A 25,288-nucleotide genomic window follows, 5' to 3' on the forward strand; every position below is an offset into this window, starting at 1 on the left:
TCACTGGAAACCATGAAAAAACATCCCAGCCCACCCCAAACCTGACACCACCTTGGGAAGGCAGAATCCCTTAGTGTGGAGCTAAGGGGAAGAATTTAAAATAACCCCAAAAAAAAAGGTTTCCAAGGAGACAACTCATACAGGCAGAGAGACCCAGAGGGGCAGGGCAGGAGGTGGCAGCGTGGAGAATGTGGGACAAGGTTCTTAATTACACAACAAAACTCCTCAGCCTTTCATGAGGCTTTAATCAGAGTTTAACCTGGACTCATCCAACAGCAAGCTGGGCCCTGCAACTCCTCATTTCCAAGCAGCTGGAGAACTCTTGCAGCACATTCATGGATCATGTTTAATTAGGAGAATTAGGGACATTATAGAAAGTCGATTTTTACATTACCAGGATTATTCAGCAGCTTCCCTTCGCCTTCTGACAAGTCTTTTATGCCTAATTTGAATCAGGAGGGATATATTTCATTAGCTGGCTTTGGGCACTGCAGTGAAATGAAAAGGGGGAGCTCCGAGGCAGCGGCTTGAATGGAAACTGAAATATTGATGGCTTTTAAAGTCTCGTGTAAGCAAATGTAGAGGCAGCACATGGTGTGTCTGAGGGACCCAGCTGCCAACTCACCACCACAAACACAGCCCAGAGGAGCGAGGCCACAAACAGGAACTGGGTGACACAGGACAGGGACTGCAGAGCTTCCTGCCATGAGCTGGTGGAGCTCAGTGTCCCTCCAAGGGGGCTCCAGCCTTCAGGTGACTTCCAAACTGCTTATCCAAGGTGTGGGAAACAACAAAGACTCTGAGATTAATCCCCCCTTCCTGATCTCTGCCTCCTTCACCTGCCTGACCAGAATAAATGGAAGGGGTCCCATCAGAACTGCATCCAAGCTGCTGCTGTTCCCATCCAGCAAAGCACACTAAGGATTTCATCCCGTACTGCTAGAGGAGCTTGGGCTGTTTGCAGCCTGGCACAAAGGACATTTGTCCAAAGACAAAAAGTGAGGAGAGTACAGGAAACACCTGAGCACAACACCCCAAGTTGCACAGCACTTTGGGTACCACCAGGTATGAAACAGCTGCTGGGAGATGTGTCAGGGCTGAGGGACAGCCTGTGTCCTAGAGGGATGGACAGCAGCCAGCCAGAGGGACTGCTGGCATTAGAAGCACTACAGAGTCCTGTGCAAGCATCTCAACCCCATACCAGGCACTAAACTTAGAGGTTGGTTCCTCTAAGAGGTGTGATGGACACCACCATAACCTCTCCTTAAAGCAGAGCACCCACCAGTGCTGATATTCCCCCCAGTGCCAGGAGAGCTTGGGCAGCCCTACAGGGACAAAACTAGCCAGGGGGAGGCTCAAATCCACAATTCCTGGCTTTTCCATCTCAGCCAGATCCAGAATTGCAGCCTCAGGGAAGGTCCTTCTCCATCCTTCCCACTCAGTGGGTCAGATGGGAGGAACATGAGGGCAAGATGGTTTGAGCACTCAGCTCAGAGAACATGGGTGAGCTTTTCCTCACTGCCCTAATGCAATCAGAGACATATAAAGAGGTAAAAGGGGAAAAAAACAAGCAGGACAAACTACTTAATTCCCATTCCAAGCCCACTGAAAGTGGTTTCCTAACAGTGAGGCAGGAATGGCCCCTGGAAGAAAGGACTGGAGCCACGAGAGCAGCCCAGGAGCTGGAAGAAGGGCAAGGGTGGAGTAGGATCAGAGGGCTGGGCAGAGGTCAGCGAGGACTCTGGCAAAGGAAGCATCCTCTGTTCCTCCCTCTTTAGGGGAGGAAAGAGCAGAACAAAAGGCAGCCGAGCCTCATGTCCCTTGGGCAAGGGACGGACAAAACACTCGGCGTGCAAATAATCCCCAACCTGGGCCGTGCAGGAACTGCACCCCGGGGCAGGTGTCTACTCTGTCACTGCACCACCTCAGGGCTTCAGACAGCTCCTGCTTGGAATCCTCCAGCCTATGAATCTGCCAGGAGTTTTAATCACGAGCAGCTTATGCCTGTCAAGTGCGGGGTGAGCCCAAGGTGAGATGGGCTCCGTGTGTGGCAGATGTGCCTTCCCCCCGATCCGGCTCCATCACCGCCTCCAACCCTGCCAGCTGCTTCCCACCCCATTCCAGGACAGCCACCGAGTGCCACCCCTGCTGCTTGAAGGGCAGAGGATGCCATAGGCGACAGCAGAAGCTGTTCAGATCTTTTGGAAGCTCCAGGCTGGGCACAGAGTGGCTGGAGAGCAGCCAGGCAGAAAGGGACTTGGGGGGACTGAGGGACAGGAAGCTCAACAGGAGCCAACAGTGTGCCCAGGTGGCCAAGAAGGCCAAGGGGATCCTGGGCCTGGATCCAAACTAGCGTGGCCAGCAGGCCCAGGGCAGTGACCCTTCCCCTGGACTCTGCCTTGGGGAGGCCACATCTTGAGTGTTGTGTTCAGTTCTGGGCCTCTCAGTTGAGGAAAGATCTTGAGGGGCTGGAGCGGGGCCAGAGAAGAGCAACGAGGCTGGAGAAGGGACTGGAGCACAAGTGCTGTGGGGAGAGGCTGAGGGAGCTGGGGGTGTTTAGCCTGGAGAAGAGGAGGCTCAGAGGTGACCTCAGCACTGTCTGGAACTGCCTGAAGGGAAGTTCTGGCCAGCTGGGGGTTGGTCTCTTCTCCCAGGCACTCAGCAATAGGACAAGGGGGCACGATGGGCTCAAGCTCTGCCAGGGGAAATTGAAGTTGGAGACCAGCAAAAACTTCTTTGCAGAGAGAGTGCTCAGGCATTGGAATGGGCTGCCCAGAGAGGGGGTGTATTCCCCATCCCTGGAGGTATTTCAGCTGAGATTGGCCGTGGCACTGAGTGCCATGATCTGGTAAAGGGACTGGAGTTGGACCTAGCGTTGGACTTGATGATCTGGGAGGTCTTTTCCAAACCAATCCACTCTATGATTCTATGATCCCTCCTGCACTGTGACAAACACACCAGGACCAGGGCAATCCTAACCCTGCAGGACTCACCTCAGGGCAAAGAGACATGGAAAAGCCTGGAAGGTGCCTGAGCCCAAGGACAGCAAGCACAATCCTTCAGTGCTGCAGGAACAAGCTCTGCTCCTCACCCTCTGCAGCCACAAGCAGCACATTGCCTTATCCAGGTCTTCCCTTACTTCAGCCCATCCTGTGCAACATGAAAATAAGCAATTCCCCCATTTTATGGAGGTGCAGGGAAGAAACAAAGAATAAATGGGATTTCTCCAGCAATTCTCCTCCAAAGCACTACCCCTTCCCCTGTAATTCCTGTCTGGCTCTAATATCCCCAAATCCATTCAAGGCCAGGCTGGATGGGGCTCTGAGCACCCTGGACTAGTGGAAGGTGTCTCCATGGCAAGGCATTGAAAATAAATGATCTTTGAGGTCCCTTCCAACCCAAAACATCCTAATTCTATGATTCTATCCCCAGACACTTCCTCTTTTTCCTCTCCCAGCTCCAACAAGGTGCCTGCCCTGCAGCTATTTGGCATTTCAGCTGAGTTTTAAGAGCCCAGCAGTGACTTGAGGTGCAGCAGAGGTGGCATCACCCCTTCCACAGCAGCCCTAGTGGCACCTGGCAGCTGCACCTGGGGCAATAAAAGCAGGAGCTGGCAGGAGGCACAGCTTCAGCCACATCAGATAATGTTCCCCAGAAAAGCTGAATTGCTCCGTGGGAGCAGCACTCACAGCCCAGGGGCTGCAGACAACTCCAGGAAAGCAAAAAAAAAAAATCTTAATCAAGCTCAATTTCCTGGGAGAAAAGCAGCAATATTACTAAAAACATCATCTCCTGCCTCAGGTGGTGAGGTTTAATCCAGCCACAGCCCCTGCATGTCCTCTCAGGGTGTCTCAGAGGTGACAAAGCCAGTTGTGGTGTTTTAAGCAACATCCACAAGCAGGAGCCACTGACTCAGGTTAAGTTTTCTGGAAAAAACTGATTTTTATCCTCAATTTCCACAGCAGTGCCCACCACAGGTTGAAAAACTGTTCTCATTTATAGCATCTCTTTGCACAGCAATGCCTATTCCCTCAACCAAATCCCAGCCCCAGCTTCCAAAATCATGGAATGGCATCCCCTCTTCTTCAGAAAAGGTCTTTTACCCCTCCCAAAAAAGTGTCTCCAAAACACCAGCAAGCTGAAGCTGCATTAAAAGAGGGGGTTTGAGCTCTGATTGGATATGACTGTCAGCTAGTCGTGTTAAAAGCCATTTTTTTGGATTTCTCAAGTGAGTTTTTAGGCACAGAAGGCAGAAAATTGTTTTGGAAGAGCCCAAGAAATATTTCTGCGTCCCTTTTCCCAGAAGAATTACAGGTCAAATACAGGAAGACAACAGAATCAATAATAATAATAATATATATATTGACTAACTTTTAAAGGTGAAGGAGCACCAACTGGGACATGGGCATTGCCCCAGAATCCAGTCTGGTTCTTGGAGCATCCCAGTGCTCAGCTTTAACATCATGTTAAACCCCAGAGAGATTTAAGTTCTCTACCTAAAAACTAGTCCTGATATTGGCATTAAGTTCCAAAAAAGTCAACTTGATCTAATTTTCCTGTGCAAGGTTTTTCAACCTGCTCTGGCCAACAACAGACACTCATTTTCAAGTAAGGCATGAAGTTTTAATTAAGCTGAGCTCAAGTGATCAGGCTGAGCTTTAAGCCACGGGAGGCTTTGCTTTGTCCACAAGTGCTGCAGGTTCAGATTCGTTGCGTCACTCGGAAAACACCCAAAATGCCCAACATTTGGGTGCAAAAGGAAACTCAAAATAATAGTGGAGCCTCCACCTCCATTCTGACCTTTACACTCTGCACAGAAACACGGATTCCTGTCGCCTCCATAGGTTAGATAACCTTGGAGTTAGTTAATATTGGCAGGGATAAAGCAATTGAAGGACTCAGGAGAGACTTGGAAGAACTTTGTGTGTTATCAGCACAGCATTGTAGAAAATAAAAAAGGGTTTAAACAGCATCCTGCTCATGCATGAACCAAAGCAAGATTTTTGGTCACACATCACATGCTCATTCCAGCACAATCGCCTTCTTATTGATGGTTTTGGATTTTTTGATTTTTATAGATTTTAGAACTACCTGTAACTTTAGTAAAAAGCAAATTTAGTATATTTCTAACAGCTTAAGTTCAATGTTTATCCATGCCAATTTCTGCCATGTATCAGTAGCTCAAGTTCTTTTAGTTGTTTAGACTTGTTTCAAGATAGAAAACTGAAGAATATCAGAAGGGCCTGCAGAATGAGACAAACATGAGCCAACAACCTTGGGGAACTGAGACCATCATCAGCAAATTTGCTGATGACACCAAGTGGGGAGGGAGTGTCGACCTGCTGGAAGGCAGGAGGGCTCTGCAGAGGGATCTGGAGAGACTGGAGAGATGGGCTGATTCCAGTGGAATGGAGTTCAACAAGGCCAAGAGCAGGTCCTGCCCTTTGGCCACCCCAAAGCCCTGCAGCGCTCCAGGCTGGGCAGAGTGGCTGGAGAGCAGACAGACAGAAAGGGACTTGGGGGGGACTGAGGGACAGGAAGCTCAACAGGAGCCAACAGTGTGCCCAGGTGGCCAAGAAGGCCAAGGGGATCCTGGCCTGGATCAAAACTAGCGTGGCCAGCAGGCCCAGGGCAGTGACCCTTCCCCTGGACTCTGCCTTGGGGAGGCCACATCTTGAGTGTTGTGTTCAGTTCTGGGCCCCTCAGTTGAGGAAAGATCTTGAGGGGCTGGAGCAGGGCCAGAGAAGAGCAACGAGGCTGGAGAAGGGATTGGAGCACAAGTGCTGTGGGGAGAGGCTGAGGGAGCTGGGGGTGTTTAGCCTGGAGAAGAGGAGGCTCAGAGGTGACCTCAGCACTGTCTGGAACTCCCTGAAGGGAAGTTCTGGCCAGCTGGGGGTTGGTCTCTTCTCCCAGGCACTCAGCAATAGGACAAGGGGGCACGATGGGCTCAAGCTCTGCCAGAGGAAATTGAAGTTGGAGAGCAGAAAAAACTTCTTTGCAGAGAGAGTGCTCAGGCATTGGAATGGGCTGCCCAGAGAGGGGGTGTATTCCCCATCCCTGGAGGTATTTCAGCTGAGATTGGCCGTGGCACTGAGTGCCATGATCTGGTAAAGGGACTGGAGTTGGCCCAAGGGTTGGACTTGATGATCTGGGAGGTCTTTTCCAACCCAATCCATTCTATGATTCTGCCCCTTAAGGAACCTGTGGAGGGGCTGGGATTAGAGGACACTTCTCTAGATCCCATCTAGATGATCTTGAGAAAGCCATTGGTTTACCCAAATAATTAAGTGTGGTTTGGATTGGAAGGGACCTTAAAGATAATTTAGTTCCATGGGCAGGGACACCTCCCACCAGCCCAGGGTGCTCCAAGTCCTGTCCAACCTGGCCTTGGACACTCCCAGGGATGGGGCAGCCAGAGCTTCTCTGGGAAACTTAATAAAGGAGTGCTTCTAACCAGAGTATTCAGGGTAAGCTCTGGGCCCTTCCCTCCTTGGAGTGAGCAGCAAACCCTCAGCAGTCCCACCCCAACGTCCTCTCTGTGCCCACGTGGGTAAATCTCCTCAGGACACAGGAGTGAGCCCTGCCAGGGACTCTCTGAGCTGTGAACCAGAGGAAAAGCTTAAAATTCTTGGGAGCATCCAGCTGTAGGCAGAGCTGCTTTATTTAATCAGCATGGCTTAAATTTTTAATTTGGAGGGAGGCAGCTTTGCAGGCTGAGGCTGGAGAGCAGCCCTGGCAGGGAGGGGGGTGCTGGGTGGCTCAGCCCTGCAGTTGGGCTTGCCTGTGGAATGGAGCAGTTTGTTAGGAAGGAAGGGATTTTTCACAGTTCTTGTGATGCAAAATGAGAAGTAAACCCCTAACTTGAACCTGTAAAATTGAAGCAAATATTTTCCTAAAAAAAAAATATTTTCCTAAAAATCTGTCAATCTGTTTTTGTTTGTTCTATCAATACACTTGCTCTTATTTTATCTGAAAACAAAGGAATTATTTTATAATGATGCTGTGAGAGACCCCAGCAAAGCAGGACTCTGGGCCAAGTTGGTGTGGGATAAGATAAAAAGTGAAAGTCCTTTAATATCAATGCCCTGAATACTGATCTCTGTGGGTTTTATAATATTGTCCACCCTATCCCCAGGTCACAGATCTCTCAGTCCAGCCCCATCCTGCCCCTGGTCACACTCCACAGGGTTTGAGTCTGGGGTCAGTGGGACCCCTTCTTCTTCATTTCCTCTTCCTCAGCACACTCAGGGCACTTGGAGCATTTCCAGTGTTCATAGAATCATAGAATGGATTGGGTTGGAAAAGACCTCCCAGATCATCAAGTCCAACCCTCAATCCAACTCCAGTCCCTTTACCAGATCATGGCACTCAGTGCCAGAGCCAAGCTCAGTTGAAAAACCTCCAGGGATGGGGAATCCACCCCCTCTCTGGGCAGCCCATTCCAATGCCTGAGCACTCTCTCTGCAAAGAAGTTTTTGCTGCTCTCCAACTTCAATTTCCGCTGGCAGAGCTTGAGCCCATCGTGCCCCCTTGTCCTATTGCTGAGTGCCTGGGAGAAGAGACCAACCCCCAGCTGGCCAGAACTTCCCTTCAGGGAGTTCCAGACAGCGCTAAGGTCACCTCTGAGCCTCCTCTTCTCCAGGCTAAACACCCCCAGCTCCCTCAGCCTCTCCCCACAGCACTTGTGCTCCAGTCCCTTCTCTGGTCTCGTTGCTCTTCTCTGGCCCCACTCCAGCCCCTCAAGATCTTTCCTCAACTGAGGGACCCAGAAGAGCCAGGGAAGTGTTGGATGTGGTTCCTGTCCCTTCACCACTCACCAAGAGCCCATCAGATATTGGGTTTGGAGCCTTTTGGAGTAATCCCCGCCTGCTGTGACTATGACAATCCATTACCTAAACTCTCACAGGGCTTCAAGAGCACAGATTAAACAAAAGAAAATTATCTCTTATAAAGAAAAAACCAACCCAAAGCAGAGGTAGAAAGTGCAGAGCAGGTGAGTCGTCAGGACCAGACCTGCACCTCCAGCATCCCTCCACCCCTGCCTGACCAAAACCTCAGCTGCATCTTCCCAACCCTACCCTGAGTTAGTCTTTTGCCATGAAGAGCCAGATGAAAACATCAAGTTTCCACTGCCACTTCAGTGATAATTCATAACAGAACTGAAAGAACTGATCTGCTACAAAAAAAAAAAAGAAAAAAATTAAATAAACAACACCCATGCAGTTTTGAATTAATTCCAGTACTGTACTTTGCAGCCAGATTTCTAGGAAACGTTGTGAATAATCCAAGTAATTCAGTGGAGTGTTGTTTTTGTTTTTTGCTGTTGTTGTTTTTACAAAACACAGCAGCACGTGGAGCTTCAGTTCTGCAGCAGAGCCCTGAGAAATCAGGAGTGTTCATTTTATTACAGGCCCTCCTGAGAGTTGGGAGAAAACAAAACCTGCCACAACCTCCTTGTGCTCTGCCCAGGCTGCATCTCCTGCTAGTAAACTGGACATCTCGTGGGGGGAAACCCACTGCAAAAGGATTTGTTTCACCAAGACATTGAGATTCATCTCCTAGTTAAGCAAACAATTCCAGACCAAATAAAGTCAAATATGAAAAAGAAAAAAAAAAGAAAAAAACCCCACAGCACACATACCAGGCTGAACTGCAAACTGAAAAACAAAAACAAGCAGTTAAAATATATCCAAACATCACAAGCCAGACTGGGAGCCTTGGGGCCCTTCAACACAACTGCAATTTATTGTGCTAGCAAAGCCAATTAATAAGGCAGAGACCAAACAGAGGGATTTGCTAAGACAAAAAAAAACCAAACAAAACCAAAACCAAAAAACCAAACCAAACAAACAAAAAAACCAAAAAAAACCCCAAACACCAAAAAAACCCCCAAACAAAACAAAACAAAACAAAACAGGGATGCTGCACGATCTGTTTTGGCAGCTTTAAAACAATGCTCCAGTTCAGATACCCCCAGCACTGCACTGGGACTCCTTCCTTCCTCTTTTCAAGAGGAACTAGAAAACCTCCGGGTTTGTGTCTTAGCAGGGAAACTTCTTGGCTCCGTTAAAAACCTCCCCATACACTGGCAGAAGTTCATCACTTGCAGGTAATCCCAGTGATTTTGGAGCTAATCCACCTGCACAGCAGGCACTGGACACTCCTGCACCTCCAAGGAGGATGGAGGATTCTGGCAGCCAAGGGACTTGGTGAGTTCTGCTGAGCCCTGATGGCTGAGTTGCATTTCATCAGCTCTCCAATTATCCCCAGGTTTGGATTGGGACTCCACAATCATCTCCTCACTCACTTCCATTTGCCAGAAAGAAAACTCAGTTGTCAAAACAAGCTCAGGGGAGATTTAGGTGATTTAAACACACACAGGGCAGGGAGGGGGACACCAATTATCACCAGGTCCTGCCAGGTTTGCTTGTGCAAGAGGTTTGCTCCACAGAGCCTAAAAAAAAAAAGAGGAAAACATGGATTTTCCTCAGCAAGGGACAGAGGACAGCTATAAAAACTGACAGGATACATGAAAACAAACCATGGCCAACAGCTCCCATCATTCCTGCCACCACCACAAACCTCCAGCTGCGCAGGAATAAATTTATTTCCTTATTTTTCCCACTACTAACCAGACCACTGGTTACCAGCCAGACTTTTCCCATCCCCCTCCAGTTGCACTGCAAGCATTTACCTTCTGCAAGGCAGTAAAGACCACAAAAAGTGGCTTTCAGTCAAGTACTTCCACTAATAGAGAAAAATCAGAGTATGCTGGAAACTGGAGCTTGTAGCCCAAGACACGGTCTCCTCTGATAAAATTCCTGAATTTTTTACTAGTAAGAAATTATCCAATAGGTTGGTACAAGGCTGGGACTACAACAACCCTCTGAACTTCCCAAACAGTCATATATTAATTCACTAGAAAAACCCTTCTGGGGTTTTCCTCAGCTCCTGAGTAATTAAGAGAGCTACAAATTACTAAATACTTGAAGTTTTTATGAGAAGTAAATATCCAGGAGGTTCTTACAAAGCTCTTCTTTGGTGCTGCAGCCAAGATCCTCCTCACTACAACACTTTAAACTAAAACTGAAGTCTCAACTCTTGAGTTTTAACATTGCTGCAGCTGCTTTGAGAGGACAAGAATAAAGGCAAAAGAGTCACCTCTGGCTAAAGGCAGACCCAGGCTCCGAACAGAGCCTCAGATATGCCCCAAAACAAAAACATCCTAATTACTAAGGATACAGAAAACCACATGTATATGCAGGATCCAGAGGGAGATAAGGAAAAAGCTCCACTCTGCACAGATGAAAGATAACTAAAGATTTTTCTCTACTGAGAAAGGGGGGGAAGAATCAAAACCAAAGAACAAAAGGAAGATGCTCATTTTGAGTTTGCCCTCCCCACAGCTCAAGGGATTCTTGTTTGTTTTTTTTTTCCTAAATGTGGGGCAAGAGCATCTCTTCGTCTCCACAATGAACTGGCAGATCCCAAAAGTGGTGCCAAGGAGCAGCTTAATGATTACACAGCTCAGTTTCAAAACCAGCAGTTCTGAAACTATGTGGGAAGGTAACTTCTTCTTCTGTGGTTTCCTCTAACCCGGATGAAGTTTTCAGGTAGGGCTTTCAGCATCTGAGGGTGTGGAAGTCCTGGACAGGGAGTGCCAAAGCAGTGGGAATATTCCCACTGGCATCCCCCAAGATGTTCTGCCCAGAGCACAAGACCTCACTGAAATCATAGAATTATAGAATGGATTGGGTTGGAAAAGACCTCCCAGATCATCAAGTCCAAGCCTTGGTCCAACTCCAGTCCCTTTACCAGATCATGGCACTCAGTGCCACGGCCAATCTCAGCTGAAAAACCTCCAGGGATGGAGAATCCACCCCCTCTCTGGGCAGCCCATTCCAATGCCTGAGCACTCTCTCTGCAAAGAAGTTTTTGCTGCTCTCCAACTTCAATTTCCCCTGGCAGAGCTTGAGCCCATCGTGCCCCCTTGTCCTATTGCTGAGTGCCTGGGAGAAGAGACCAACCCCCAGCTGGCCAGAACTTCCCTTCAGGCAGTTCCAGACAGTGCTGAGGTCACCTCTGAGCCTCCTCTTCACCAGGCTAAACACCCCCAGCTCCCTCAGCCTCTCCCCATAGCACTTGTGCTCCAGTCCCTTCTCCAGCCTCGTTGCTCTTCTCTTCTCACTTGGGTTGGAAGAGACCTCTGAGATCATCAAGTCCAACCCTTGATCCAACCCCACTGCATTCTGCCCTGGATCAAGACATGGTGGATTCTCTGTCCCTGGAGGTGTTTAAGAGGACACTCAGTGCCACATCCACTCCCTTCTCCAGCCTCGTTGCTCTTCTCTGGCCCCGCTCCAGCCCCTCAAGATCTTTCCTGACCTTAGGGGCCCAGAACTGAACACAACACTCAAGGTGTGGCCACACCAGCACTGAGTACAGGGGAAGGGTCACTTCAGGCAGCACAAGGTGACTCAGTCCTCAGCAGCAGCTGAACCTTGAAAAAAGCTCAGTCTGGAATGAGGAACAAGCAGGACAGCAGATTTGAGCGTGAAACAACCAAGAAATCCGCTGTGTTTCCAATCACTGATGATACAACGCTCAGGATGGAGAGGAACTTGCACCACCCCCTTCCTGCCCCAAACCACACAGAAGCATTACAGAGTTTCAGGAAGCCCTCACTGGCAACCCTGAGGTACTGCCTCCTTAAGACAAAGGAGGCAGCTGAGAAATACCACAAACACAGGGCAGAAATGCCCATTGCCATGGCACAGAGCTGGCAAAAAAGAGTTGAACGAGGGATGCCAGAAATACAAACATGCCCTCAAAACGTTCAGAGCTGCTTTGGGGTTGGGTCTTCTGTTTGATGGTCTGAGGAAGGCAGGACTGAGGAAGGGGACATGTAGGGCCATGTGAAATGCCAGGACAGACAGCTGTGCTTGTGGCAGGAAGGACTGTGAGGAACTGGGTGGCTCCAAGGACAGACACCTTCATCCTACACCTCCAAACCCAGCAGTGTTTCTCACCAAGCTCTCAGCCAGAAGCTGGAGGCTTAGTCACCTCTCCCGATCCCAACCTGGCCCTCCCTCTTACACTTCCAGTCCTCAAGAAAGCACTCACGACATCCCAAGGGGCACCAAGAGGGCTGGGAGGGAAGGAGCAGGGCTGGCCAGACCTCATGCTCTTCACACCCTCAGAAAACCTCCCCGAGGTCAGGCATTAATTTCTGCCCTTCTGAAACTCAGCCCAGCCTTCAGAAGACATCTCCTACTAGATATGAGAGGACTTGCTCCCAGTTTCATCCTTTCACTCCCAAAAATTGACTTCATTTAATGCTTTCAGAGAAAACAAATGAGCCAGTGCCACAGGAAAGGGAAGTTCTGGCCAGCTGGGGGTTGGTCTCTTCTCCCAGGCACTCAGCAATAGGACAAGGGGGCACGATGGGCTCAAGCTCTGCCAGGGGAAATTGAAGTTGGAGAGCAGCAAAAACTTCTTTGCAGAGAGAGTGCTCAGGCATTGGAATGGGCTGCCCAGAGAGGGGGTGGATTCCCCATCCCTGGAGGTTTTTCAACTGAGCTTGGCCGTGGCACTGGGTGCCATGATCTGGTAAAGAGACTGGAGTTGGACCAAGGCTTGGACTTGATGATCTGGGAGGTCTTTTCCAACCCAATCCATTCTATGATTGTATAATTCATGAATTGCTGCAGCTGACACCTGGCACAGACATTCAGCTTCCCTTTCCAGATGTCAGCCTAAGGCTTGGCCTCCTGCAAGGAGAAAGAAGAGCCTTGTGGCACCTACAACCATCTGGAGAATTTTGGTCTTTTCCTGTCACCATTTGGAAATCCTGAACACTCCAAGCACTTCCAAAGGCAAGAAGCTCCAGGCTCGGAGTGAGTCCATCCTGAAGAGGCTGGTCTAGAGTGGAACTCTCAGGAAGATCTCTCCCTAATATCCTACACAGGCTGTTTTGGGAGAAATATGTAACAGGGGGGTTGAGGTCTTTTCCAATCCAAATTATTCTATAATTCTCCAAATTCAGAAGTTGATATTTCACTGCACTTCAAGTTGGATTGCAGGACACTTTGTCCCTTTATCAGTACAGGAGCTCCAAGATCTCCTTTACCTTTGGTGAGGCAGATAATCTGTGTATCCAAATCCCACCATTTCCTCTTGCTTCAAAGAAAATAAGTCTCTGCACTAAGAGATGCATCTGCCAGAGCCATCCAACACTTGCCTGATGCTCTTTGGCAGGATGTCTCCAAAGGGATCCAACACCTACACACGACCTCCACTCCAGGAAAAGACAAGCAAACACACCTGCCAGGCTGTGTTACAGGAAAACATCATGAAAGAACTTGAAAAACAAGGAGCCACCCAGAATAGTCACTGATGACAATGTGGAGATGATTATTTACTGCTTGGGTATCTCAAACATCTACAGGATTTAAAAATACCGAGTCTGCTGCCAGTCCAGGGTTACACAACAACCACAGGAGACTTTTCACATCACACTTCAGCTACATGGATTCTGTATCACCTTTTGCAAGTTCTCATCTACCCCTGCAGTGCAGCTCTCCCTCCACTAAGGTGAAACTGTGCACAAAAAAGTCAAATAATACTTGCCACTCTCTTCAAAGAAGTATCCATTCCTTGACATCGCTGCCGGTGGAGACTCTGGAGAAAAGGCAGAAAAAAGGAAACGTAAGAATCATCAAATTGGGGGTGTTTTCATCCTTCTGCTGAACTCATTGTGAACCTGGGTTGCAGCAGAAAGCCAGTCCCAAAGAACTGCAGGCATCACATTTTCCTGATGTTGGTGGTAGGGAGGGAATTTACATTATCATTCCAAACTACAACACCTGAATGTGGGAAATTTAACCTTTTGCTTATTGAGTTCAGTGTTTGCCAGAATTTTTCTATCCAGTCACAGAGTACCTGAAAAAAGTTAAGTCTCAGACACCTTGGGCTGGGACCACAAACCAGCAAGAGTAAAGATCAGGATAAGTCTCATCATCTTAATGATCTACCAAATCTCAAAAATATAAAAATAATACAAAAATAATACAAGCTAATCATATAAAAGATTTTATAAAAAAATACAAACCACAAGGAAGCCCAAATTGTACCTTATGCTCAGATAAAATGAATCAGTTTAATTTAGAAAAAAGTAACTCAAGTTAGTTGAGAATGGGACTTCACAGCCTATCCTGCTGCTCCTAATCATTAGGATAGCCCCAAAACAGTGTTTGGCACTTGGAGATAAGCTCAAGAACACTTCAGCCTGTCTTGGACCACTTCTTGAGCTGGGGTCCTGCAGCAACACCACCTGCACCAAGGGGGTCTCAGGAGGACGCCAAAATGGGAAGTGATGCTGACCAAGAGCAAACCCACAAACAGAAGAGCCCCAGGAATGAATCCCCACAGCTAAACATGCTTTTAGTGAGGCAGTTCTGCTATTAACTGCTGGCAAGGTGGGTACTGAACACCTCTGTGTGATCAAACAGCACAGGAGCACCTGCTTTCATAGAATCATAGAATGGATTGGGTCGGAAAAGACCTCCCAGATCATCAAGTCCAACCCTTGGTCCAACTCCAGTCCCTTTACCAGATCATGGCACTCAGTGCCATGGCCAAGCTCAGCTGAGAAACCTCCAGGGATGGGGAATCCACCTCCTCTCTGGGCAGCCCATTCCAGTGCCTGAGCACTCTCTCAGCAAAGAAGTTTTTTCTACTCTTCAACTTCAATTTCCCCTGGCAGAGCTTGAGCCCATCGTGCCCCCTTGTCCTATTGTTGAGTGCCTGGGAGAAGAGACCAACCCCCACCTGGTGTGACCAGAGCCTGGTGCCCAACCCCAGCCTGGCTGCTCTGAAAGCTCCCAGCGTGGCACAGCTCAGGCTGTGTGGGCAGAGCCACCAGGTTCTCCACACAGGTGTGTGGCCTCTTTCACAGAGAGAGAACAGAGCTCTGCACTCCAAGCCTTGAGCAAGAGCCACCCAAGCAGACCCCTAAAAACCTGCTGCTCCCTGTGCTGCCTCCCCACATGCCAAAATACAATCAGAAGGAGGAATAGGCTTGCTGTGTCTTTGCCCACCTCATCAGGCTAATCAAACATCACCTACGCAAGCCTGGGAGGAATTTGGGCCAACAAGGAAAGAGGCTTTGCCTGCCTTATTGTTCTACAGATTAGGCTTCCTGCTTTCCCTTTGAGCTACGAGGCTGTTTCCCCAAGCCCCTTTCTCTCCCCATGACTCCTGGCTGGTGGATAACAGGCTTTCCAGGCCCCTTTCCAGTGTGCCACGTCCTGAAGCATCCCAGTTCCCGCAGGTCCCACGGTAGCCTTTGTGCACCAGACGGATACAAGTCACGGCGCTGACGGCAGCACCTTCCAGCCCTGCCACTTGTCACCACTGACAGCCTTGGGTTGCACAAGTTCCTGAAGGGACACCCTGATGACCATTAAAAAAAAACAAAAACAAACCACAGAACCAGCACATAAAGCAGAGGGCAAGTCAAGTGTCTGGTCCAAGGGACAAACACAATGTTCCAAAGTTCATTCCAGAACAATGGGCTGCAGGAACAAAGGCACCGAACTGTGGCCAAGGGGCACCCATTACACAAGTCAATTGTTTCCCTCCACCTGGAAGGGAAGGAGAAGATCCATCCAGACTGATTAGTGAGCTAATGATCAAAGGAAAGTTCTTTAGAGTGGCTCTTATTGTGCAATGATTGCATTTACGTATTTCAGGGAGACAAACAGACGGATTACCCAAGGAACCGACATTCCCACCAGGATGGTATATCCATTTCTCATTTCTGGTATGGCTTCAGAGGGAACCTGAAGCAACATGTTCATCCTTCAATAAGGCAAAATGAGACACTTTAGCAAAACACAACTCTTTCTGCAGGGGGATGATGTCTAATGATCAGAAATTGGTTGGTTCATCTCTTAGAAATTCCTTCCAACCTCAGCATGATGACATCTAATGATCAGAAATTGGTTGGTTTATTCCTTAGAAATTCCTTCCAACCTCAGCACTGCCTGGACTGACATTGCACTTTACTCTGGTGGCCTCTGGGCTAGGCACGAAAAGGGCAAGGCTGGGGTGTTAGAGCAGGCAGTGCCATTTGATGAGGTGGCACTTGTTCCTCTGAGTCACTAATGAGCAGCAACACGCTCAGGCAATTATGTTGGAGGTGCTGTTTTCTCAGATGAGTCATCAAACAGAGGTCCTAACCTTGTAATTAAAGATGCAATGGCATGTTTGGGGGGAAAATACCGTGTCCTGGAGAAAGTCCAGCCCTGGCAATTTGTCTTCTCCCAACATAATGCTGTCCCACAGCACCAACCCAGTTCAGACATCCCAACAGCCTGGTTGGCGCCTTTGGAAAAGCTGTTCCAACCCCCACGGAAGGGGCCATGAACGGCAGGAACCTGAATGAGAAGTGCCCAGGAGGGAAAAGGTGATGGGGTGTTTCCACCGGCCCAGGCACACACAGGGAGGGCTGGGAGTGGCTGGAAGGTTGAGGGATCAGCAGAAGGGGAGGCAGGAAGGGTAAGTTGGGGGCTGCATCACCTGTACCCAGAGAATCTAGAGAAGGCAACATCCACCTAAATTTTCCATAGATGAGGTGGGGATGGAAGGGATTCCTAAAGGTCATCTAAGTCCAACTCCCCTTCCATGGGCAGAGATAGTTTAATCTGGATCAGGCTGCTCAGTACCCTGGTCCAAGCTGACCTGGAACATAAACAGACTGGAGTTGGGCCAAGGGTTGGACTTGATGATCTCGGAGGTCTTTTCCAGCCCAATCCATTCTATGATTCTATGATTTCCAGGGATGGTGCATCCACTACCTCTCTGGGCAACCCATGTCAGTGCTTCACCACTCTCACTGTAAAAATATCCTTATATATAATCCAAATTGACCCTCTTTTAGTGTAAAACCATCATCCCCTTGTTATATCCCAAGCCCCTCTAAGAAGTTTGCCCCCACCTCTTTAAGCACTGAAATATCACCATTACGTCTCCCCAGAGCCTTCTCTTGCCCAGGCTGAGCTTCTTAACCAAGCAGGACAGATCTCAGATCTTTCCTCCGTTCACATCAGTCCCTCTCTCCCCACATTTCCACGAGTTTAGCCAAGCAAGCATTCCTTATGCTGATGGATGATACCACCCAAGGCCAAGGCAGAGCCCTCTTTCCTCCAGCAGTCAGGTCCATACCCACCTGAACCTCCTCTCCCCACCTCACCTCCACTCTGGGAATTTGAGTTCAACCAAGGGGCAGTTATAAAACACCACAGTAATTTATGCAAGGGTTTGGCTTCAGGAAGCCTGGGCAGGAATAGAGTCTCCAAATTCACTAAGGATCAACATGATGATGCTCCAGGGTTTGCCTGAAGTTCCAAGAGTGTTTCCATCAAGGATAAATCCTCCTCCAGCCTGCAAAGGCTGGTGCAGGGGGTGAGGAGTTGCTCTTCTCCACTGTCACACCCCTTCCCTGAGATGCACCAAATCCATATTGTAAGTTCCTTCACCCAGGTTTTCTTTCAAAGACTTCAAAAATTAAAAAAAAAACCAAAACCAAAAAAATCCTAAAAAAACCAAACCAATCAAAAAAACTCCAAGCAAAGCAATTTCAGCAAGGTGAGGCTTCCAGGGACAAAGCTGGAAAGCATTACTCCAAGGAGCTGAGATGAACAACACTCTCATTCCTGGACCTTCAGTACCTCTCACCACGTCCTCACTCTCCACACTGTCCCACCCAACGTCTGCAACACAACCAGACTCTCCAACTGCTCTCCCTCCAAAGGCAGAACAAGATGCCACCATCCACTATCTGCCAAAAAGACCAACTTTAAGCTCTTCTGACAAATTCAGCCGTGCTCTTCGTTTTAAAGACTTCATTTACTCCAGCAAGGAAGTTTTTACTGCCACCCCGCCTTAATCCCTGCAGGGATATACAGATATCACAGAATCCCAGACTGTTCTGAGTTGGAAGGGACCCACTAGGTTCATCGAGTCCAACTCAAGTCAATGGCCCACGCAGCGGCTTGAACCCATGACCTTGGCATTATTACAACCAAGTTTTAACCAACTGACCTGATCTCAGGATATCTATTAGATGAGGCTAAACTGGAGAGGCACACAGTGCCACTACTTTGCTTTCCAAAAGGAAAATTTCTGAGCTTCCTGAGCACTGAATGCAAAGGTAAAAAAGGGATGAGCTGAAGTGCTGCAGAAGAGAAAACAAAGCTTGTTTCTCTGGACTTGAGGATACAAATTTTCTGAGCAAGGAACTATGCTTTGAGTTGAGACAATGGCAGTGACCCCAAAACCCACCAAGGCAGACGTGCACCAGCACCACAGAACGGTGGTTTGGGCTGCAAGGGATCTGAGAGACCATCTGATCACAGAATCATAGAATGGATTGGGTTGGAAAAGACCTCCCAGATCATCAAGTCCAACCCTTGGTCCAACTCCACTCCCTTTACCAGATCATGGCACTCAGTGCCACAGCCAGGCTCAGCTGAAAAACCTCCAGGGATGGGGAATCCACCCCTCTCTGGGCAGCCCATTCCAATGCCTGAGCACTCTCTCTGCAAGGAAGTTTTTTCTGCTCTCCAACTTCAATTTCCCCTGGCAGAGCTTGAGTCCATCGTGCCCCCTTGTCCTATTGCTGAGTGCCTGGGAGAAGAGACCAACCCCCAGCTGGCCAGAACTTCCCTTCAGAGAGTTCTAGACAGTGCTGAGGTCACCTCTGAGCCTCCTCTTCTCCAGGCTAAACACCCCCAGCTCCCTCAGCCTCTCCCCACAGCACTTGTGCTCCAGTCCCTTCTCCAGCCACGTTGCTCTTCTCTGGCCCCACTCCTCAATCTCTTTCCTCAACTGAGGGGCCCAGAACTGAACACAACACTCAAGGTGTGGCCTCCCCAAGGCAGAGTCCAGGGGAAGGGTCACTGCCCTGGGCCTGCTGGCCACGCTAGTTTGGAACCAGGACAGGATCCCCTTGGCCTTCTTGGCCACCTGGGCACACTGTTGGCTCCTGTTGAGCTTCCTGTCCCTCAGTCCCCCCAGGTCCCTTTCTGCCTGGCTGCTCTCAGCCACTCTGTGCCCAGCCTGGAGGGTTGCAGGGGGTTGTTTGGGTTGTTTGAACATGGTTTGGGCTGCAAGGGATCTAAGAGACCACCTGATTCCAACCCCTGCGTGTGCAGCAACACCTTCCACTAGACTGGAGATGAGATTCACTCTCTAACTGGTACCACAGCCAAGTTTGCTGTTGTTCAAGGTTCTCAGTCTCAGGACTGGGACCAAACCAGAAGATGCACCATGGGAGGCACCAGACAAGAAATGGGTATATTTCCTGATTTCTTACATTCTTATCATTTTTACATTTAACAACAAACCCCTGCCATGCCATCCTCTGTTATTAAATTCCTGTGGGCACCGTGTCTCAGATCTAATAACCCATTTTAACTCTCTTGTTTTAAAGTTAGTATTAAGTCCTCTTGAGCCTTGCAATATTAGTTGGAATATGAATAAAAACACATTCCCAGGATACTTGGGTAACTCAATTACAGTGTTCTGCTGCTGGCATCTCCCAGATAAACAGCCCTCTGCAGCACAAGCCTTATATTGAAGTAAAACACAGCCCTGCAACAGAGTTTCTACCAGCAGTTCCACAGCCTTTGGGCTTCTAGGATCTCTCTACAATAAATCTCTCAGTTTTAGCAGCTGGTGTTTAATTGAGTTTGAGACAACACCAGTTTTAGAGAGTTACTGGGAAGGTTTTTTTTTAATTTTTATTTACAGGCCCTTTAATACTGGCAGCTCTTGGGTTGTCTCTGAACTCAGGCAGCCTGTTCAGCTGGAGATTTTAGTTACCCCTCAAACACTGAAAACATCAGGTATTCTAATCATCTTTTACTCAGGGTGTACTCCAATATCCCAGTTTCATAGAATTCGGGTTGGAAGGGACATTAAAGATCATTCAGTCCCACCTCTGCCATGAACAGGGACACCTCCCACCAGCCCAGGGTGCTCCAAGCCCTGTCCAACCTGGCCTTGGACACTCCCAGGGATGGGGCAGCCACAGCTTCTCTGCCCAACCTGGGCCAGGGCCTGCCCACCCTCCCAGCCAGCAGTTCCTTCCCAATATCCCACCTATCCCTGCACTCTGGCAGTGGGAAGCCATTCCCTGTGTCCTGTCACTGGAGGTCCTGATGAAGGTCCCTCATCTGCCTGGGATTGAAGTCCAGGCATTTATTATGTCACCTACACAGAATCATGAAATGGTTTGATTTGGAAGAGATCTTGAAGGTCATCCCATCCCACCCCTGCCATGGGCAGGGACACCTCCCACCAGCCCAGGTGGCTCCAAGCCCTGTCCAGCCTGGCCTTGGACACTCCCAGGGATGGGGCAGCCACAGCTTCTTCCACAACTTCCAACTTCTACAACTTCAGCCCTGCTTTGCTGGAGCTCTGACCACATTTCTCAAACTCATCAGCACGTGCAATGTCCTGCCTTAAAGCTGATAAAGCAAAACCCTTCGGTGTCTGAGCAAGAAGTGACCACAAAAACAAAAAATCAGCTGAAAATGCCTTCGGACTTTCCCCATTTCCTCCCAAGCAGGAATCACCAATTCTCACTGTGACAGATTGAACTGGCCAGTTGAGATAACTGGGAACAACATCATGGATAACTGGGAAGAAATCCACTTCCCATGAGACAGAGCTGTAGCTTTGAAACAAAGTTTTGGCTACTTCAAGTTGACTTCCAGGAGTTTGTCAGTCACTGTCCTTCAAATATTTGGACATTCAACTGCACAATGGGCAATGTTGCAATTAGTTGCACCCCTCAAACAGATCCAAGGCAAATTCCAGCTTGGCCAAATGTATTGTCTCATCCAAGGCTTTGATCCGGTGGGAAATGATGCAGCTTCCCCTGTCCAAGGCTCCACCAGAGCTGGTGTTCAATACTAAACTCTGAGATCACTTACTATTCTTTGTTCTCTCCACCCCAACATGAATTTACATCCCAGGACAAGGGACTTCCCAGCTGCACAAGGGATAGGGAGCTGCACTCAGGTTCATGGAGTTTGGGAAAAGAGGAGAGCCCCAATTTATGTGCTTTAAATACCCAAAGGATGCTGCTCCTCTCCTTCACCTTTCAAAATCAGCAGAAACTCAGACAGACTTATGAAAAAAAACCACCCACACGAGAAATAAAATCCCAGGGAAACCTGCAGAAGAGAAGGGCTTCATTTTTTAATTTAATTTAGTGGAGTAGTGACTGAAAGGAGCCTGGAACTGGGTTTAAAAATCTCTGCATGCAGCAGGAGCTCAACTGAGCTTCCTCAAACTCCTTTAATAACACAACTGTAGCACAGCAGAACAGGACAAGAGCTTGACAAGCAGCAAATCTGATAACACTGAGCAGCTGATCAGTTCCAAATACATCAATATTACAGTTTTCCCCCACCCACCTTGTGCTCTTAAAACATGAGGTTCTGGGAGTTCTCAGGGAAGAACCAAGCACTGTGGTCTCTTGGTGGAGACATTCCCTGCAAATTATTTAAAACCACTCAAGTCAGCAGGGAGGAGTGGACAGCAGCACTCAAAGAGCTACCCTGCCTCAAGTTGCCACTTCTCATTTCTATCCACACCTCCAGCAGCTGATTCCTCCCCACAGCCCTGGATATTTCAGCTGGAAAACAGTGGGAAAGCACAGCTCCTGCTGGCACAGAGATGAGAACCTGCCCCTGTGCTGCTGGTCTGGGCAATCACAACTGACAGGCAGGACAAGAGCTGGAGATTTGACTTGTTTTTCTCTGCAGCCAGAGAGGTGTGACAGGAAAAAAAAAGCCAGCATCAAAAAAATAAAAAACAAAACCCACAGAAATCAGGGTTTCAAAACTGAGCACTAATTCAAGGAAGTGTAAGATGAGCAAGGGAGGACTGTTAATAACTGGGCAGGAAAATGCCTGGAATGATGCTGCCTGTGGCAAGCCCAAACAGGGACCTCTCCCGAGAAAGGCAAAGGAAAACAGTAAAAAAGACACAAGAAGGGTAAAAAGACCTTTTCTAAGTCACTAAATTGGAAATAGCAGCACTGGGAGTTGCAGGGAGTTGTTTCTTGAAGGGCTGACTCAAAAAAATCAACTAAGGGACAGGTTTTCACTGCAGCTTTACAGCTCCTCTCCCCCTTCTCAGTGCCAACATCCATCCCAGGCTGAGCCTGAGGGGTGACAGGTCCCTTCCCAGGGTACAACAGAGCCCTCATCACTCCCAGGTGTGTCCCCTCTCCAGCTCAGGGGCTGCAGGGAAGGACTCTGGAATCATAGAATGGATTGGGTAGGAAAAGACCTCCCAGATCATCAAGTCCAACCCTTGGGCCAACTCCAGTCCCTTTACCAGATCATGGCACTCAGTGCCACGGCCAAGCTCAGTTGAAAAACCTCCAGGGATGGGGAATCCACCCCCTCTCTGGGCAGACCATTCCAATGCCTGAGCACTCTCTCTGCAAAGAAGTTTTTGCTGCTCTCCAACTTCAATTTCCCCTGGCAGAGCTTGAGCCCATTGTGCCCCCTTGTCCTATTGCTGAGTGCCTGGGAGAAGAGACCAACCCCCACCTGGCCACAACTTCCCTTCAGGCAGTTCCAGACAGTGCTGAGGTCACCTCTGAGCCTCCTCTTCTCCAGGCTAAACACCCCCAGCTCCCTCAGCCTCTCCCCACAGCACTTGTGCTCCAATCCCTTCTCCAGCCTCGTTGCTCTTCTCTGGCCCCGCTCCAGCCCCTCAAGATCTTTCCTCAACGGACGGGCGCAGAACTGAACACAACACTCAAGGTGTGGCCTCCCCAAGGCAGAGTCCAGGGGAAGGGTCACTGCCCTGGGCCTGCTGGCCACACTAGTTTGGATCCAGGCCAGGATCCCCTTGGCCTTCTTAGCCACCTGGGCCACCCAGCTGAGTCTCTCCTCCCCATCACATCCACATAATCCACCACAGATGCCTAAATATCTTCCCAAGACTCTTTTCTACAGCACCAGTAGAAGAGCAAAGAGTAATTCATGTTCTAAAGTCAGCACATCCAAAGCCTAAGAGCACATTCCAGCTGGTGCCCACTGCAAGGACAGCCCCCCCTCTGCCTACACCTGCTGCTTCCCACTTTTCCCAGCTCCTCCTGCTCCACATGGAGCTGTCAAGCCACTGAGGGACTCATCCCCTGAAGAAAGGAAGGATGGACATCCTGCCTGGAGCTTTAACACAGGCAGCAGGATGGACACCAGCAGCTGCTGGCACCACCTGGCAATAAAACGGGGATATTAACTGGAGACTTTCTCCTAAATGAGTCCATTAAAACATTGTCTGCATGCAAATACCTGCAAGAAATCAACTTCTGAGCATCTTAAAGTCCAGAAGGTGGCCATACCCCAGGAAGACTGAAATCTGCTCCAAACTCCTCCAGCTCAGGAAGCTTTTAGGAGACAGATCTGGTCAGACCAGACACCAAGCAGGAAGGTGATTTTATGTAGCCCAATCCAATGGCAAACTGGTGCTTTATCCAAGGGATTCAGACCTGCAGGACACAGGCTTTGCCCTCCTGATGTACAAACCTGGCCTTCAGAAAACCTCACAGGAGAGGATGTTTCTGCCAAAGGCAGTTTTAAAGAATTATTTGTGTTTAACTACTAGTTTTGTCACAAAACTGCAGAGATGTGCCACTTGTTCCCCCTTCACCCCTACACAAAATATCCCTAAAATATTTTCACTATTTTGCTTCCCACAAGGGTTTTGTTGCCCAAAAGTACACATGGTTAAGACTATGAGGTCTGGATGATCAAAACTATGATCTAAAGTCTAAAATCAAAACTAGAAGATAAATTCCCTCTTATCAAAATAAAAGGGAGTGTCCCATTGCTCTGATTTTGGAGAACACCCCACCAGTGCTCTGTCATTCCCAGGGCTATCCCAAGGTGCACAAACCACTTGGATATAAAGTTCTGCTCCATGGATGTACCTAAACAGAGACCTCCCCAAGCCCCCAGTCCTGATCCAGGCAGAAAACACAACTTTTTGGCTCTGAAGCTCAGCAGGCACTAAAGGATCAAACCATGAACTGCCTGCAAGGAGCTGGATATTCCTGAGGAAGAGAAATGGAGTGAGGAGGTCTTAAGTGTGGCAGATGAAACCTCAGAACTCATTTTCACAGAGGCTGCCTGTGAAAGAAAATAAAGCCTGACACTGGGAGGATAAAGCAGGAAGGATCCTCCTGCCTGCACTCCCTGACAAACACACACCCACACACAGCTCAGGGAGCAGGAGGGGCTGCTGCTTTCAGAGCCTTTTCCTCTCTGCACTGAACAGTTCCCCTCCTCATGCCCTCGCCAGCTCCCTCCACAACATCCACTGAGAGAAAACCATTAATAAAAAGGCACAGAGGGCAGCAGTGACAGCCCCCAGAGACCTCCCCATTCCACACTCAGGGCTGATGTTTGGATTTTCCAGGCTTGCCAGGTTGACTCATCCCAGCTTAGCCCACCCAAGCAATGAATATCCGAGGGTGCCTCCCAGAGGTGAAGCTGTGAGACCAGATGTCCCTGCAAAGCCACAGTCATGGAGCTGCTTTCCCAACAGGAAACAAGGCTGGGGAAGGGACTGGAGCACAAGTGCTGGGGGGAGAGGCTGAGGGAGCTGGAGGTGTTTAGCCTGGAGAAGAGGAGGCTCAGAGGGGACCTCAGCACTGTCTGGAACTGCCTCAAGGGAAGTTCTGGCCAGGTGGGGGTTGATCTCTTCTCCCAGGCACTCAGCAATGGGACAAGGGGGCACGATGGGCTCAAGCTCTGCCAGGGGAAATTGAAGTTGGAGAACAGAAAAAAATTCTCTCCAGAGAGAGTGCTCAGGCATTGGAATGGGCTGCCCAGAGGGGGGGTGTATTCCCCATCCCTGGAGGTTTTTCAACTGAGCTTGGCTGTGGCACTGAGTGCCATGATCTGGTAAAGGAACTGGAGGTGGCCCAAGGGTTGGACTTGATGATCTGGGAGGTCTTTTCCAACCCAATCCATTCTATGATTCTCTATTCCTCACCCACAGGATTTCTCAGCCAGCAGGACAGTCTGAGCAGCAAAGGGAATGACAACACTTCAGGATGTGGCTGGTAGAATATTTGGCTATTGCCCCCACTCCTTTTTTTAAATTTTTTTTTAATTCATTGGACCCTCTAAAAAATAATTTAAGACTCACAAGCATTTCTTGCTTAAGTGATACAATGAGAGGAGAGAAAGCC

General features: G+C 49.0%; 1 protein-coding gene across 4 annotated transcripts in view; it reads right to left on the bottom strand.

Annotated features, from left to right (window-relative positions):
* SLC4A11 (solute carrier family 4 member 11) overlaps positions 1-25,288 on the bottom strand; it is a 114,687-nt gene that overhangs the window by 80,985 nt on the left and 8,414 nt on the right. For all 4 annotated transcript variants that reach the window (XM_071557078.1, XM_071557076.1, XM_071557077.1 and 1 more), the window contains exon 2: positions 13,630-13,680. In XM_071557078.1, the coding sequence (XP_071413179.1) occupies positions 13,630-13,680 (51 nt within the window). The remainder of the gene's footprint in view (positions 1-13,629; positions 13,681-25,288) is intronic.

The sequence above is a fragment of the Pithys albifrons genome, chromosome 5 (assembly GCF_047495875.1).
Source record: "Pithys albifrons albifrons isolate INPA30051 chromosome 5, PitAlb_v1, whole genome shotgun sequence".
In the NCBI taxonomy this organism is placed as follows: domain Eukaryota; kingdom Metazoa; phylum Chordata; class Aves; order Passeriformes; family Thamnophilidae; genus Pithys; species Pithys albifrons.